The sequence below is a fragment of the Equus quagga genome, chromosome 20 (genome assembly GCF_021613505.1).
Source record: "Equus quagga isolate Etosha38 chromosome 20, UCLA_HA_Equagga_1.0, whole genome shotgun sequence".
In the NCBI taxonomy this organism is placed as follows: domain Eukaryota; kingdom Metazoa; phylum Chordata; class Mammalia; order Perissodactyla; family Equidae; genus Equus; species Equus quagga.
In genome coordinates, this window is record NC_060286.1 from 15,936,715 (window position 1) to 15,949,947 (window position 13,233).

The window sequence follows — 13,233 nt, forward strand, 5'->3', positions numbered from 1 at the left end:
TCTATCTGTATTGTGTGCCCTAGGATGATTTAGTTCTCATTCGTCTCTCCTTTTTTTGAATTACCTCAGACCTTTATGAGATATACCTTTACTCATTTGGCGTTTGTTTGATAGGAATGCAATTGTAAACCCAAATTTGAAAAGTTTGGGAATCGATGTATCAAAATTAAGGCAGTTACTTTACTGCACAAATTCTCAGAACCTTGGATGCACTGATACACGTTGTGATTCCGTAGGAGCTAAATATACAGTATGTCTAGTTTCTCGAGCTTACTGCAGTTTAACACACATTCTAAGGCAAATCAGTCATATACTTTTAGTTGCTATAAAATGTAACTTTTTTCTAAATTCCTTATGTTTTTGAAGCATTTGTTTTTCCACTTCATGTTTTTTCCCCCTTTGTAAATTGTCTCTCTCTGTCTCTTTTTTTAAGGTACTTACTGTCAACAGCGAGAAGTAGAAGCCATTACTGAAGGTGTTGAAGAAGATGAAGGATTTTGCTGTTGTGAACCTGGCCATATTCCTCATGTACTTTCATTTAATGCTGCATTTAGCCAGCGCTGGCTAGCTTGGGAAGTGGTAGTCACCAAGTATATTCTGGAGGGTTATAGCATCACTGACAATAGTGCTGCTTCTATGCTTCAAGTCTTTGATCTTCGGAAAGTGCTCACCACTTACTATGTCAAGGTAAGGGTGTGTGCCTACTTAGGTCCTCTGATGATCGGCTGCTCTTCTTGGAATAGACATACATATATTTTTTTAACTTGTGCTTTGCTTCTAAGTCATGATTTAAATTCTCTAGTATCCAGTACAGTCAGTGAAATATACCTGTGAAGGTTTTGCTGTTTCTTTCTTCTGTGGAACTTATTCCATTTGTTCATTAGTATTAACAGCTACCATTTGTAGCTCATATGTTTTAGGCACTGTGCTGAGGAATGTACACGCACATATGCACGCATACATTTACGTGTATCTTACCTAATTCTCTAAAGGAATATTGCATCTCCGTTTTACAAATAAACAAGTTAAAGATTAGAAGTTAACTTGCCCAGAGTTCTCTAACTAGCAAGTAGAGTTAGGGATTTAAAACCCAGGCTTGTCTGATTCCTGAGCCCTTGGTGTTAACCACTGCTTTCAACAAACTGAATAAAAATATTGCAAGATTTAGGAGGTCCCCAAGACCACCCTCAGCTTCAGTAATTTACTAGGATTCAAAAAACTCAGCAAAGCCATTATACTCTTGGTTAGGATTTATTACAGTGGAAGGTTACAGGTTAAAAATCAGCCCAAGAGAAGAGGCAGGTAGGGCAGGCTCCAGAAAGACCAAGGCATGAGCTTCCAGTTGTCCTCTGCTGGTGGAGTTGTGTAAACAATGCTTATTTCTCCCAGCAACTGTGTGTGACAATGCTTAGAGAATGTTGCCAACCAAGGACTGTCACCTGAGCCTCAGTGTACAGAGTTTTTGTTGGTGCACAGTCACTTAGATGTGGCCGGCCAACCACCCACATGGCCAGCGTTAGTCTCCAGCTCCTCTAGAGGTCATGACTCTAAGCCTCCAGGTGAACGAAGACTCTTATCAGGCCGGACTTGCAAGGGATTAGAGGTTACCTCCCAGGACCCAAGACTTTCTTTGGGCAAGGTTAGTTCTTTACTGCAGAGGTATTCTGTTTTTGCTAACAATTTTACAGAAATACAGCATGGTTATTTAGGGGCTTGTAGGCAAAGCCAGTCTTTTCAAGAGGAAAGTATGTGTCAAATTTTAATGACCCATATTTGAATTTTCCATATCTTGCGTTATTGCCTCTATGTACCACCTTATTTGTGCTGATTGGGGTCAACCTTGAATCTTCTATTTAATATTTGGTTAAATCCAACCTCAGGAAGCGAAAGAAATTGATTTTATGTTTTTTACATGTGCATGTGGCATTTTCTAAATATGTATATTTCTATTGCTTTTTTATTAGGGTTTTACATTTCTATAATTTGACCTAGGATCACAAGATGGTTTAGTAGCTTCCTATGAGAAATTTCTCAAAATAAATACACCACAATAGAAGGTTTTCACATCTCTTAAAAGATCCTAAGTTCCAAAGCTCTAAAATCAATAGACTAGAATTGTTTTGAAGTTGCCTTGCTGAATTTATGGTTATGATTTTAAAAGTATTAAATGTTTTTTATCCAGGAAGGCCTGAGGTATATTATTACAGCATTCTTAAAATATGTTCTTATAGTATCCAGCTAGAATATTTTTTTGTCATACTACCAGTATAAAGAGTTGGAATTTATTTAGTGAGGAGTTGTAGTTAATTCAAATTGTGATTTAGCCTGAATTTTATCTTTCCCTTGTTAGGGTATCATTTATTATGTTACAACCTCTTCTAAGCTAGAGGAATGGCTAGCTAATGAGACAATGCAGGAAGGACTACGTCTGTGTGCAGATCGAAATTATGTTGATGTGGACCCAACATTTAATCCAAACATTGATGAAGACTATGACCATCGACTAGCAGGCATATCCAGGGAGAGTTTCTGTGTGATTTACCTCAACTGGATAGAGTATTGCTCTTCCCGAAGAGCAAAGGTAAAGTCTGTTTATTTCATTTATAACTCTTCAAATCAGTTTTCCAAAGATGGAAAGAATATTTCTGTTTGTTATTATAAGGTCAATTTTTTCAGACTTTCCTCTTTCTAACCATTTGGGTAACAGAACCTGTCTGTTTCATTGTAGTTGGGCCAAATGAACCAACTCTGCCAAAACAGGTTAAAGAAAGTGGCCTCCCTCATTCTTTTCATTTGTAGTGTCATAATCTCACTGTCCAGATAGCACCCCATCCGCCCCACGCTTGCGTACATGTACACAAATTAGGTTACAGATCACGTGTAGCACCTTCTTAAAGACTACATCCCACCACATACACACATCAGACTGAAGGATGATTTAATGTCTTTGTCCCAAATCCAGTCTAGACCAGTGCTGTCTAATAGAATTTTGTGCCATGGTGGAAATATTCTGGGCCGTTCCAGTATGGTAGTTACTAATCTACCACATGTGGCTATTATTGAACACTTGACATATGGTCAATATGACTAAGGAACTGAATTTTAAATTTAATTATATTTGATTTAAATTTACTGGCCCATGTGGGCCAGTGGCTACCATACTGTACAGACTGTTGGCTTCCAAGTGTTAACATGGTAAAAAATGACCTAGGAAATGTGTAAAAATGCAGATTCCTGGGCCTCCCCTAAGAGGTTCTAATTCTGTAGGTCTAGGCTGGGGACTGAAAATCTGTGTCACTCTGGGTGATTGGGGACTGAAAATCTGTGTCACTGGGTGATTGGGGACTGAAAATCTGTGTCACTCTGGGTGATTGTAATTCAGGTGGTTTCTAATCCACACTTCAGATAACTTGTCTTATCCTAAAGGTAAGGTGTATTATAGACTTCACCAAATGCTACTTTTCTTCTAGCTCTCATGGTTCTCGTGGCAATCTTGCCCCCCTGGTTAGATTCCATGTAACATAACCACAATACCAAGGCCTATGGTTCCAAAAGCTGGTTCCTACCACCGCTATTGCTTTCCAAGCAGGAGTCTTATGTAGTTGAACCACCGGCATCCCATGTGTAGGATTACTCGGTATGGTGGAGCATAGTAAGCCACGTTGACAGCTAGTGACTTTCTCATGGTCTGGGATGTACACACTTACTGTCCTTAGATGTAGCACCTGTTTTAGTCCTTCCTTTACAGCTACTTAGAGTAAGGCACCGCATCATATCACCTCTTTGCTCTTCACCTCATCGATAAGAAAGGGAGCATCTTTGTACTTCCTTGCTGAACAGTATCCTTTGAGCTTTTATACTGGATGCACAACAGATACTAAGCAGAGCAGCATATTTTTAAAGAAAGAATAAAGAATAGAATAAAATAACCTCGGAAGAGGCTTAGAAAAAGGACCAGCAGGCAATATCTGGAGATGGAGGACCTCAAAGCTAAACTTCTTTCTTCCAAACACGTTAATAAGCAGTTTATTTTTGTATAAATGAAATATACTTAGAATGCTTTGTATACTGTTCTCAAATCCTTGGATTTATTTTTGGTGGTGGGAGTGGTCATATTATTCTGATAGCCTCTCTCTCGCTTAGACTACATTGCTTACTTTTGTTTTGGTTTAACCATGGTCACCTGGGCTAGGAACTCACCATCTGCCTACTCAGGAACAGGGCTCCATTCTTCTCAAATTTAAGGACCCTTCTGCTAGAGATTATTGCTGAGGTCATAGACATAGCTCAAGGAAGTCCTCCTCCCAACTGTTAATAAATCGCATGTTCAGAAGGTTTACCTCCAAATTTGGATATTCCTGGTCTCTTCCAATAGCTTTCCAATTACTATGCCAGTCAGACTTATATTCTGCTCTGCAGTCCCCTCTAGGACAAAATTATCAGTTGTACATATATTCCCCTTCATGCTACAAGTTTTCTTTTAAGTTCAGCAAGCTTATCCCCATCTCCTTAAAACCATGCATTCTACTTTCTGAATCCCTGTTCCCAGAGTAGCCTTTTCCTAGGGAAGTTAATTAGCCAGAAAGATTTGCTGACTCCAAGTTCTGGTACCCTCAACCTCAATGTTAAAAAAGTTGCCTTGAGACTCTCCTTCTAAGATCGTGTTCTAACTTGCATATTACACAGAAATAAAACATCATTCTTCACTCCTTCTCTTATTATATGTACGCTAGAAGGAAATAATCTCCCTTATGCTAGCTATACCTGTCTTCTGAACAGCTTGAAATTATATTTTTGTAAGTGTGGCCCTGGACTAACCGTGTTGAAATTACCTGAATGCGATTTGGAAACATTCTTCTCAGCTTGACTTTGCTTTCTGTTTCTTAAATGACAATGCATTTCTTTCACCATTGTTGTTAGTGTTAGCAAGGATTGTTGGACCGGCCCGGTGGCGCAGTGGTTAAGTGCACACATTCTGCTTTGGCAGCCTGGGGTTCACCGGTTTGGGTCCAGGGTGCAGACCTGGCACCGCTTGGCAAGCCATGCTGTGACAGGCGTCCCACATATAAAGTAGAGGAAGATGGGCAGAGATGTGAGTTCGGGGCCAGTCTTCCTCAGCAAAAAGAGGAGGATTGGCAGCAGATGTTCGCTCAGGGCTAATCTTCCTCCCCCCAAAAAAGGAAAAAAGAGTTCTTTGTGAGAATTTCTAATGCAGTTGAGAATGTAAGACACATGCCTTCTCCAACAGTAACAGAGCTACCAGAGTAGAACCGATTCTTTTTTCTCTCAGTACTTTAACAATTGCTACACTGTCTTCTGGCTTGTGTTGTTTCTGATGAGAAGCCTCTGGTCATTCTTATCTTTGCCCCTGTGTAGAAATACTATGTATAACATGATGGGGTTTTCTCACTGGCTGCTTTTAAGATTTTCTCTTCATCAATTATTTTAAGCAATTTAATTATGATGTATGTACCTTGGTGCAGTTTTCTTCATGTTTCTTGTTCTTGGAGTTTGTTGAGCTTCTTGAATCCCTAGATATATAGTTTTTATCCGATTGGGAAGTTTTTCAGCCATTATTTTTTTTAATGTTTTTTCAGTCTTCTTCTCTCCCCTTTTTTGGGGACTCCAATGACATTTATATTAGGCTGCCTGATGTTGTCCTATAGCTCACTGTTGCTCTGTTACCTTTTTTTTTCCAGCCATTTTTGTCTCTGTGTTTAATTTTGCATAGTTTTTATTGCTATATTTTTTAATTATTATTTTTTATTGAGTTAATGATAGGTTACAATCTTGTGAAATTTCAGTTGTACATTATTGTCTGTCAGTCGTGTTGTAGGTGCACCCCTTCACCCTTTGTGCCCACCCCCCACCCGACCTTTCCCCTGGTAGCCACTAATCTGTTCTCTTTGTCCACATGTTTAAATTCCTCATATGAGTGGAGTCATACAGAGATTGTCCTTCCCTATCTGGCTTATTTCACTTAACATAATTCCCTCAAGGTCCATCCATGTTGTTGCAAATGGGACGATTTTGTTCTTTTTTATGGCTGAGTAGTATTCCTGTGTGTGTGTGTGTGTGTGTGTGTGTGTGTGTATACACATCTTCTTTATCCATTCATCTGTTGATGGGCACTTAGGTTGCTTCCACGTCTTTGCTGTTGTAAATAATGCTGCAATGAACATTGGGATGCATGGGACTTTTGGAATTGCTGACTTCAAGCTCTTTGATAGATACCCATTAGTGGGATAGCTGGATTGTGTGGTGGTTCTATTTTTCATCTTTTGAGGAATCTCCATACTGTTTTCCATAGTGGCTGCACCAGTTTGCATTCCCACCAGCAGTGTATGAGGGTTCCTTTTTCTCCACAACCTCTCCAACATTTGTTACTATTTGTTTTAGTTATTTTTGTCATTCTAATGGGTGTAAGGTGATATCTTAGTGTAGTTTTGATTTACATTTCCCTGATGCACATCGATGATGAACATCTTTTCATGTGCCTGTTGGCAATCCATGTATCTTCTTTGGAGAAATGTCTGTTCATGTCTCCTGTCCATTTTTTGATAGGGTTGTTTGATTTTTTTGTTGTTGAGTTGTGTGAGTTCTTTATATGTTATGGATATTAAGCCTTTGTCGGATGTATTACTTGCAAATATTTTTTTCCCAGTTAGTGGGTTGTTTTTTTGTTTCAATCCTGTTTTCCTTTGCCTTGAAGAAGCTCTTTAATCTGAGGAAGTCCCATTTGTTTATTCTTTCTGTTGTTTCTCTTGTCTGAGAAGACATGGTGTCTGAAAAGATCCTTTTAATACTGATATCAAAGAGTATACTGCCTACATTTTCTTCTAGAAGCCTTATGATTTCGGGTTGCTACATTTTTTAGGTCATTTATTTTCTTCTGCTTTGTTTTATATGCCATTAATTGCATCCAGTGTCTTTTTTATCTCAGACACTGCATTTCTTGTATCTCTTGAGGTTTAATTTGTGTCTTTTATATAAATCTTCCATGTCTCTATTTAGCATGCTCAGCCTTTCCTCTCTTTTTGAACTTATGGAATACAGGTAAAGTGACTCTTTTAATATGCTTGTTGACTAATTCTAACATCTGTTCAATTCTGGGTCAGTTTTGATTGAGTGGGTGATTAGTTGATTATTCTTCTAATTATGGGTCATATTTTCCTGCTACTTTGCATGCCTGACAATGTTTGATTGTATGCTAGACCTTATGAATTTTACCTTGATGAGTGTTGAGTATTTTTGTATTCCTGTAAACCTTCTTAAACTTTGTCCTGTGATAGAATTAAATTCTTGGAGGACAGTTGGATCTTTTCAGGGCTTGCTTTTTAGGGCTTCTTAGGAGAGACCAGAGCAGCCTTTCATCTGGGGCTGATTTTTCCCCATTACTGAGACAGTACTCTTCTGAGTACTCTAGCCAATCACGAGATTTTTCCATTGTTCCTTTCTGCCCCTTTCCAATGGTTCTTTTCTTTGCCTTGGGTTCGTGCTGCATGTGCTGATCGTGAATCTGCTGAAGACTCAAGAGGGACCCTCTGCAGATCTGCAGAGCTTGCTCTCTCTATGGAGCTGCCTCCTCCTTGGCACTTTGCCCTGCCAGCTCTAGCCACCTTGACCACCCCAGACTCCCAGCTATCTCCTCAACTTGGAGACCTCTAGGTTCCACCTGTGTTGCCCTTCCTTGTGCTGTGGCCTGGAAACTCTTACAGGGCTACCTCATTTTTTCCCCATCTCTCAAGGATTAGTGTCCAATGTCTCAAAACTATTGTTTGATATGTTCTGTCCAGGTCTTTGGTTGTTTTAGGTACCTGGTTAAATCTGGTCTTTATTACTCCCTCCTGGCCACATGCAGAAGCCTGAACTCAATTAAAAGAAAAATTTTTTTTTCTTATCACAAAAGCAGTACATTTTCTGCAAAAAATAGTTGACTAGGTCAGGGAGGGAGGGAGACAAAAAAGAAAGAAAGAAAATCATCCATAATTTTACCACCCATTTAATACCTTTAGTATTATTTTGTTTATGTAACTTCAAGTCTATACACACCGCTTCCCTCTTTTATTTTTCTTTCCTATTTCTTAAAACAAGTGCTCTCAAATTCTTTATCTACTGTTTTGTAACTTGGACCCAAAATTCGTTCAAAGAATCTGCTGCAGAAACTAGGATATGTGCTATAGCTGTGTATATCTTTGAAACAACCAATTGGCAAGCAACTAGAATATCTCTTACACAATTACTATTAATTAACTAAATTACCCAATTAATGGTAATTAAATTAACCAATCAATATTAAGTTAGTACCTTAGACAACTTCTGTTTTTGTTTATAAGTTAGTGGTTTATAAAGCCAAAAATGTATACCATTGGCAACATTAGAATAATTAAGCTCCTTATTAGCCTGTATCCATGATTCTTCAACATTAGCATACATTAGAATCACCTGGAGTGTATTGCTGGACCTCCCCACCCCCACCTCCTGCTCCAGAATTTGATTTCATAGGTCTGAAGTGGCCCAAGAATTTGCATTTCTAATAATATCCTAGGTATGCTGATGTTGTGTCCTAAGACTGTACTTTGAGAACTGTTGCCCTGGATTGTTTCTTGGTAATTGAGATGCTACCAAGATTTCCTTTATATAGTATTCCTACATATAGTATTGTATAAGGTATACCATTTTGTTGTGTATACATAATCATTATGTATTACTATATATAATAGTCAAGAATCAAGGTATGGAGTTGTTAAAAAAGTTAAAAAGTTGAGGGGAAGCAATATTCTACAGATATCAATTTGATTTTCTTTACTATGATTATGGTCACTGATAGTCTAATACAGCTGTCACTAATAGCCTGCTTGCCAGGTTAAGTCCAGAAATAACTAATTAATAGATAGAATGTTGTATTTTTAGGAGAGGACAATATCAGTAATGATATATTTCAGTAAGTGCTTTGAGATGTTTAGCTAGGATCCTAGCACTCTATAACACAGCCAGTTCTTTTCAGTATGTTCCAGTATTATGAAGTGTTGGATTTTATTTAAAGATTCCAAAGAACCTCCTCATGCACACTTATACTTCATTTGTTAAGTTTCTTTTCATTAGAACTTTTACTTGAAGAGATGAGGAACTCAACTAGTACATAATTCCTCTTTTCTCTGATTTATTAAATAGATATCTTCTGATTTGTTAAATACTTATATACTTTTCTGATAACTAGCATTTTTTGTTTTTTGCTTTTCTTTTTTATTTTTTTATTGAAGTATAATTGGCATATAACATTATATTAGTTTCAGATGTACAACATAATGATGCGATATTTGTGTTTGTTGTGAAATGATCACCACAATAAAGCTAGGTAACATCTATCACCATACGTAGTTAAAAAAATACATTTTATCCTTGAGATGAGAACTTTTAAGATCTACTCCTTAGCAATGTTCAAATATGTAATACAGTATTACTAACTATAGTCACCATGCTGTACGTTACATCCCCATGACTGACTTATTTTATAACTGGAAGTTTGTACCTTTTGACCTCTGTTCTTCGTTTTTTAAAGCCGGTGGATGTAGACAAGGATTCCTCCCTGGTGACTCTTTGTTATGGACTCTGTGTTCTGGGACGGAGAGCTCTGGGGACTGCATCCCACCATATGTCCAGGTAAGGAAGGCATTTCTGTTTCAGGAAGACTGTGGGAAGCTGTATAACCTACATCTAAAAACTTTGAAATAATTCTCCGTGGAGGCCTTCTATGGTAATTTGTGCATAGGTCTCTTCTGTGCTGTGCTGTGCTGTGCTGTGTAGATCTTTTTGCTGAGCATCATTGAGTTCTGCTAAGTGGTTAACAGAACTGGCTTTTAAAATTCACACATATGGGCGACTATTGATAATGAGAATTTAATGGATTTAAGACATTTTAAAAACTAATCACTCCATAATATTTGATTTATCTCCTCCCATATACATCTGTTTTTGTAACAATTCACCTCTTTTTATTTTTCCATGTTTCCTGGCAATTTTTGTCCAGAGCGTTGATACTTTTACTGTAGTTGTATGTTAGATTTTGGGTCTCTAAATATAAACTAGATTTCTTGACATATGCGTCCAAATGAATTAGAATTAAGAAATTCCACATATCTTAAGTTTCTTCTGTGATTATGACATGTTTCCCACTAGGCCTCCTTAATTTCTTTTAACTTATAGACTTTTGCCTATCGTTTATTTTCATGGACTCCGTTACAGTGGTTCATAAACAGGGGTGCCAGGTCAAACAGGCTCTGTCCCTTGTGATTCTGATTCGGGGTGCTGACGTTAGTTCTTGGAATCGGTATTTTCTCAAAATACTCTTAGGTGATTCTGATGCACAACCTCATGTAGGAATCAGCATAATGGAAGACCTTTGTCAAAGTATGTAAACTTTTATTTCCAATCTTAACAGTAATTTAGAGTCATTCCTCTATGGATTGCATGCCCTATTTAAGGGAGATTTCCGTATTTCTTCAATTCGAGATGAATGGATCTTTGCTGACATGGAATTGCTAAGGAAAGTAGTAGTCCCCGGAATCCGCATGTCTATCAAACTTCATCAGGTAAGAAGAGAAAATTTCTAATGCTTTACTGGTGTTTAATGGTACTTCTTCACTTGACTTCCAAATTAGTTTCTTAGGAACTTTTGAGAATATTATGACTTGAAACAAAGAAAAACATGATTCGTGGCAAGATTAAATCTTAGAAGCCTGAACCTGTTTTTCTAACAGCAAATTTGAATATTAATATTAGAGAGTGACTGATCTGGGCATGAGCTTGAGGAAAAATGTAAGCAGTGGCAAGCCGGAAATAAAAGTCTTTGGCCTCTGTGATACTTGCTTTGACTTCCCGTGATCGTGATTCACGCCTCTGCTGTGGGTGAGGTTAGCTGACTCCAGTGCAGTGTAGCAACATCTCAGGAGGCTTGCAGATGCTGCTGTTACTGAACTGTGAGTTTCATTAGCATGTTATTTAGAGTAATAGATGGTTAGGACAGATTTAGCATTAGTTAAATAACCTAGTAGGGTAATAAAATTAAAATGAGGCCCAAAAATGCATATCCAAAGCCCTGGGTCTTGTCAAGAATGTATTTTGAAGTTAAGTACTGGCACTGGCGGCTCTCGTCATTCCACTTGACAGTAGTTATCAGATCTGATGATAGAGGCCACGTGATAAGACTCATTATAATGCATCTGCTTGTGCTCAAATCTGATTGAATCTTTTTTCCCTCAGATAAAGGAGGAATTATTCTTCAAGTGATTTTACTGTGGTTAAAGTATTGCAGTGAAGCTAATGTCTCATTTAAGAGCATTACTGGGATATATTATTTGAAAATCTGTGAAAAATGTAATACTTTTTGAGGATAATTGGGAAAATATACATTTGGGAGCAAATGGAATTGTGTATCTTCAGACTAGCTTTAGAGTTTTGAGACAAAATTCAGTGAATTTAAAAGAAAAAGATAACTTCGGATTAAAATGTTTTTAAAACCTCAGCACTTCTCAAAAGGTACCAATTATGTATCTGCTATGTAGGATATAGCCAGCCCTGAGGGTCTAGTGGTTAAGAGTTGGCGCTCTGACCGCCATGGCCCAGGGTCGTTTCCCGTCAGCACCACCACCACACATACCCACCCCCACTCCACCACCCACCCCCATCTGTCGGTTGTCGTACTGAGGCAGCTGCGTGTGGCTGTGATGCTGAAAGCTATGCTGCCATATTTCAAATATCATCAGGGTCACCCATGGTGGATAGGTTTCAGCGGAGCTTCCAGATTAAGACTGACTAGGAAGAAGGACCTGACCACCCACTTCCAAAAAAACTGGTCATGAAACCCCTGTGAATAGCAGTGGAGCATTGTCTGATATGGCCCCAGAAGGTGAGAGGATGGCATAAGAAGACTGGGCAGGGTTCCACTCTGCTGTCCACAGGGTCGCTAGGAGTCAGAATTGATTTGATGGGCACTAGCAATGAACAGCAATGTAGGAAATACTCTGTTTTGTATAGCATTATTATCTAACAACTCCTGACAGACATCTTCAGTTAATTCTGGACATTATGACAGATATTTTCTCTCTGTCTTGCAGAGAAGAAACTGAGGCACAAGCCTCTGATACCTTAGGTCTCTGCCCCAGTCTCTCCCTACAAGTGCTCTTGCCTGTTGCTGCCGGATCCATTTCCTTACATGTTTCTTCAGTTGTGAAATTGCCTGTGACAGTGGTTCTTTACCTTATAATCAGGCCCAACACACTCGGGTACACCACACTCTCATCATTAGCCATGACTGGCAACAACAGTGACAAAGAGGTGGAATCGGGAACCTGGGAGCAATGGAGGGTTGGGGGAAGGGAGGAGGTAGACAAGGCAAATGCAACCTGGAGAAGTCCTGTAATTCTGATAACCTTCGAGGAGGGTAGAGATTGACCTATAAAGTAATAAACAACAGCCATTTATCGAGCATCACTTTGAGCCAAACATTGGGTTGTTCATGAGGGACTCTTGGGCCAGGAAAAGATCGATGTGTGACTCAGAAGTGGTCATCTCCAAAGTTTATGTGTTATATACTCATGAACATCCACGAAAGTGAACAATAGGCTTATATATTAAAAGCAAGCATTAGTACACTTGCCATATGACTCAGCAATTCCACTCCTAGATGTTTACCAAGAAAATGAAAGTATATGTCCACACACAGACTTACACACAAGTGTGTATTGCAGTTTTAGTCATAATAGCCCCAAACTGGAAACAACTCAAATGTCCATCAACAGATGAATGTACAAATTATGGTCTAGCCACGTGATAGAATATTACTTAGCAATAAAAAGAAATGAACTACTGTTAGATGCCCCAACATGAATGAATCTCAAACATTATTCAGAGCAAGAGAAGTCAGAAGTAAAAAGACTATATAGTGTATGATTTTATTTATATAAAATTTAAGACAGGCCAGACTAATCTCTAGCGACAGAAGGCAGATCAGTGGATGCTTGGGACGTAGAGACTGAATGCCAAAAGGCAGGAAGGAACTTTTTGGGGTGATGAAGCGTTCTCTAGATTGTAGCAGTGGTTACACGGGTGCCTGTTGGTCACAGTGCATCTAACGGCACTGTTAAAATGGGGGCCGTTTATGGTATGTAAATTTTACCTCAAACTGGACTTAAGAAAAAAGATTCTGTTTCCAGAGCTAAAAACATAAAATTT

The 13,233-nt window shown here is 38.6% G+C and overlaps 1 protein-coding gene across 6 annotated transcripts in view; it reads left to right on the forward strand.

Moving 5' to 3' along the window:
- The window catches only part of PCNX1 (pecanex 1), a 170,712-nt gene that overhangs the window by 142,128 nt on the left and 15,351 nt on the right, over nt 1–13,233 (forward strand). For all 6 annotated transcript variants that reach the window (XM_046647811.1, XM_046647814.1, XM_046647813.1 and 3 more), the window contains 4 exons: nt 434–687; nt 2,351–2,581; nt 9,563–9,663; nt 10,442–10,592. In XM_046647811.1, the coding sequence (XP_046503767.1) occupies nt 434–687; nt 2,351–2,581; nt 9,563–9,663; nt 10,442–10,592 (737 nt within the window). The remainder of the gene's footprint in view (nt 1–433; nt 688–2,350; nt 2,582–9,562; nt 9,664–10,441; nt 10,593–13,233) is intronic.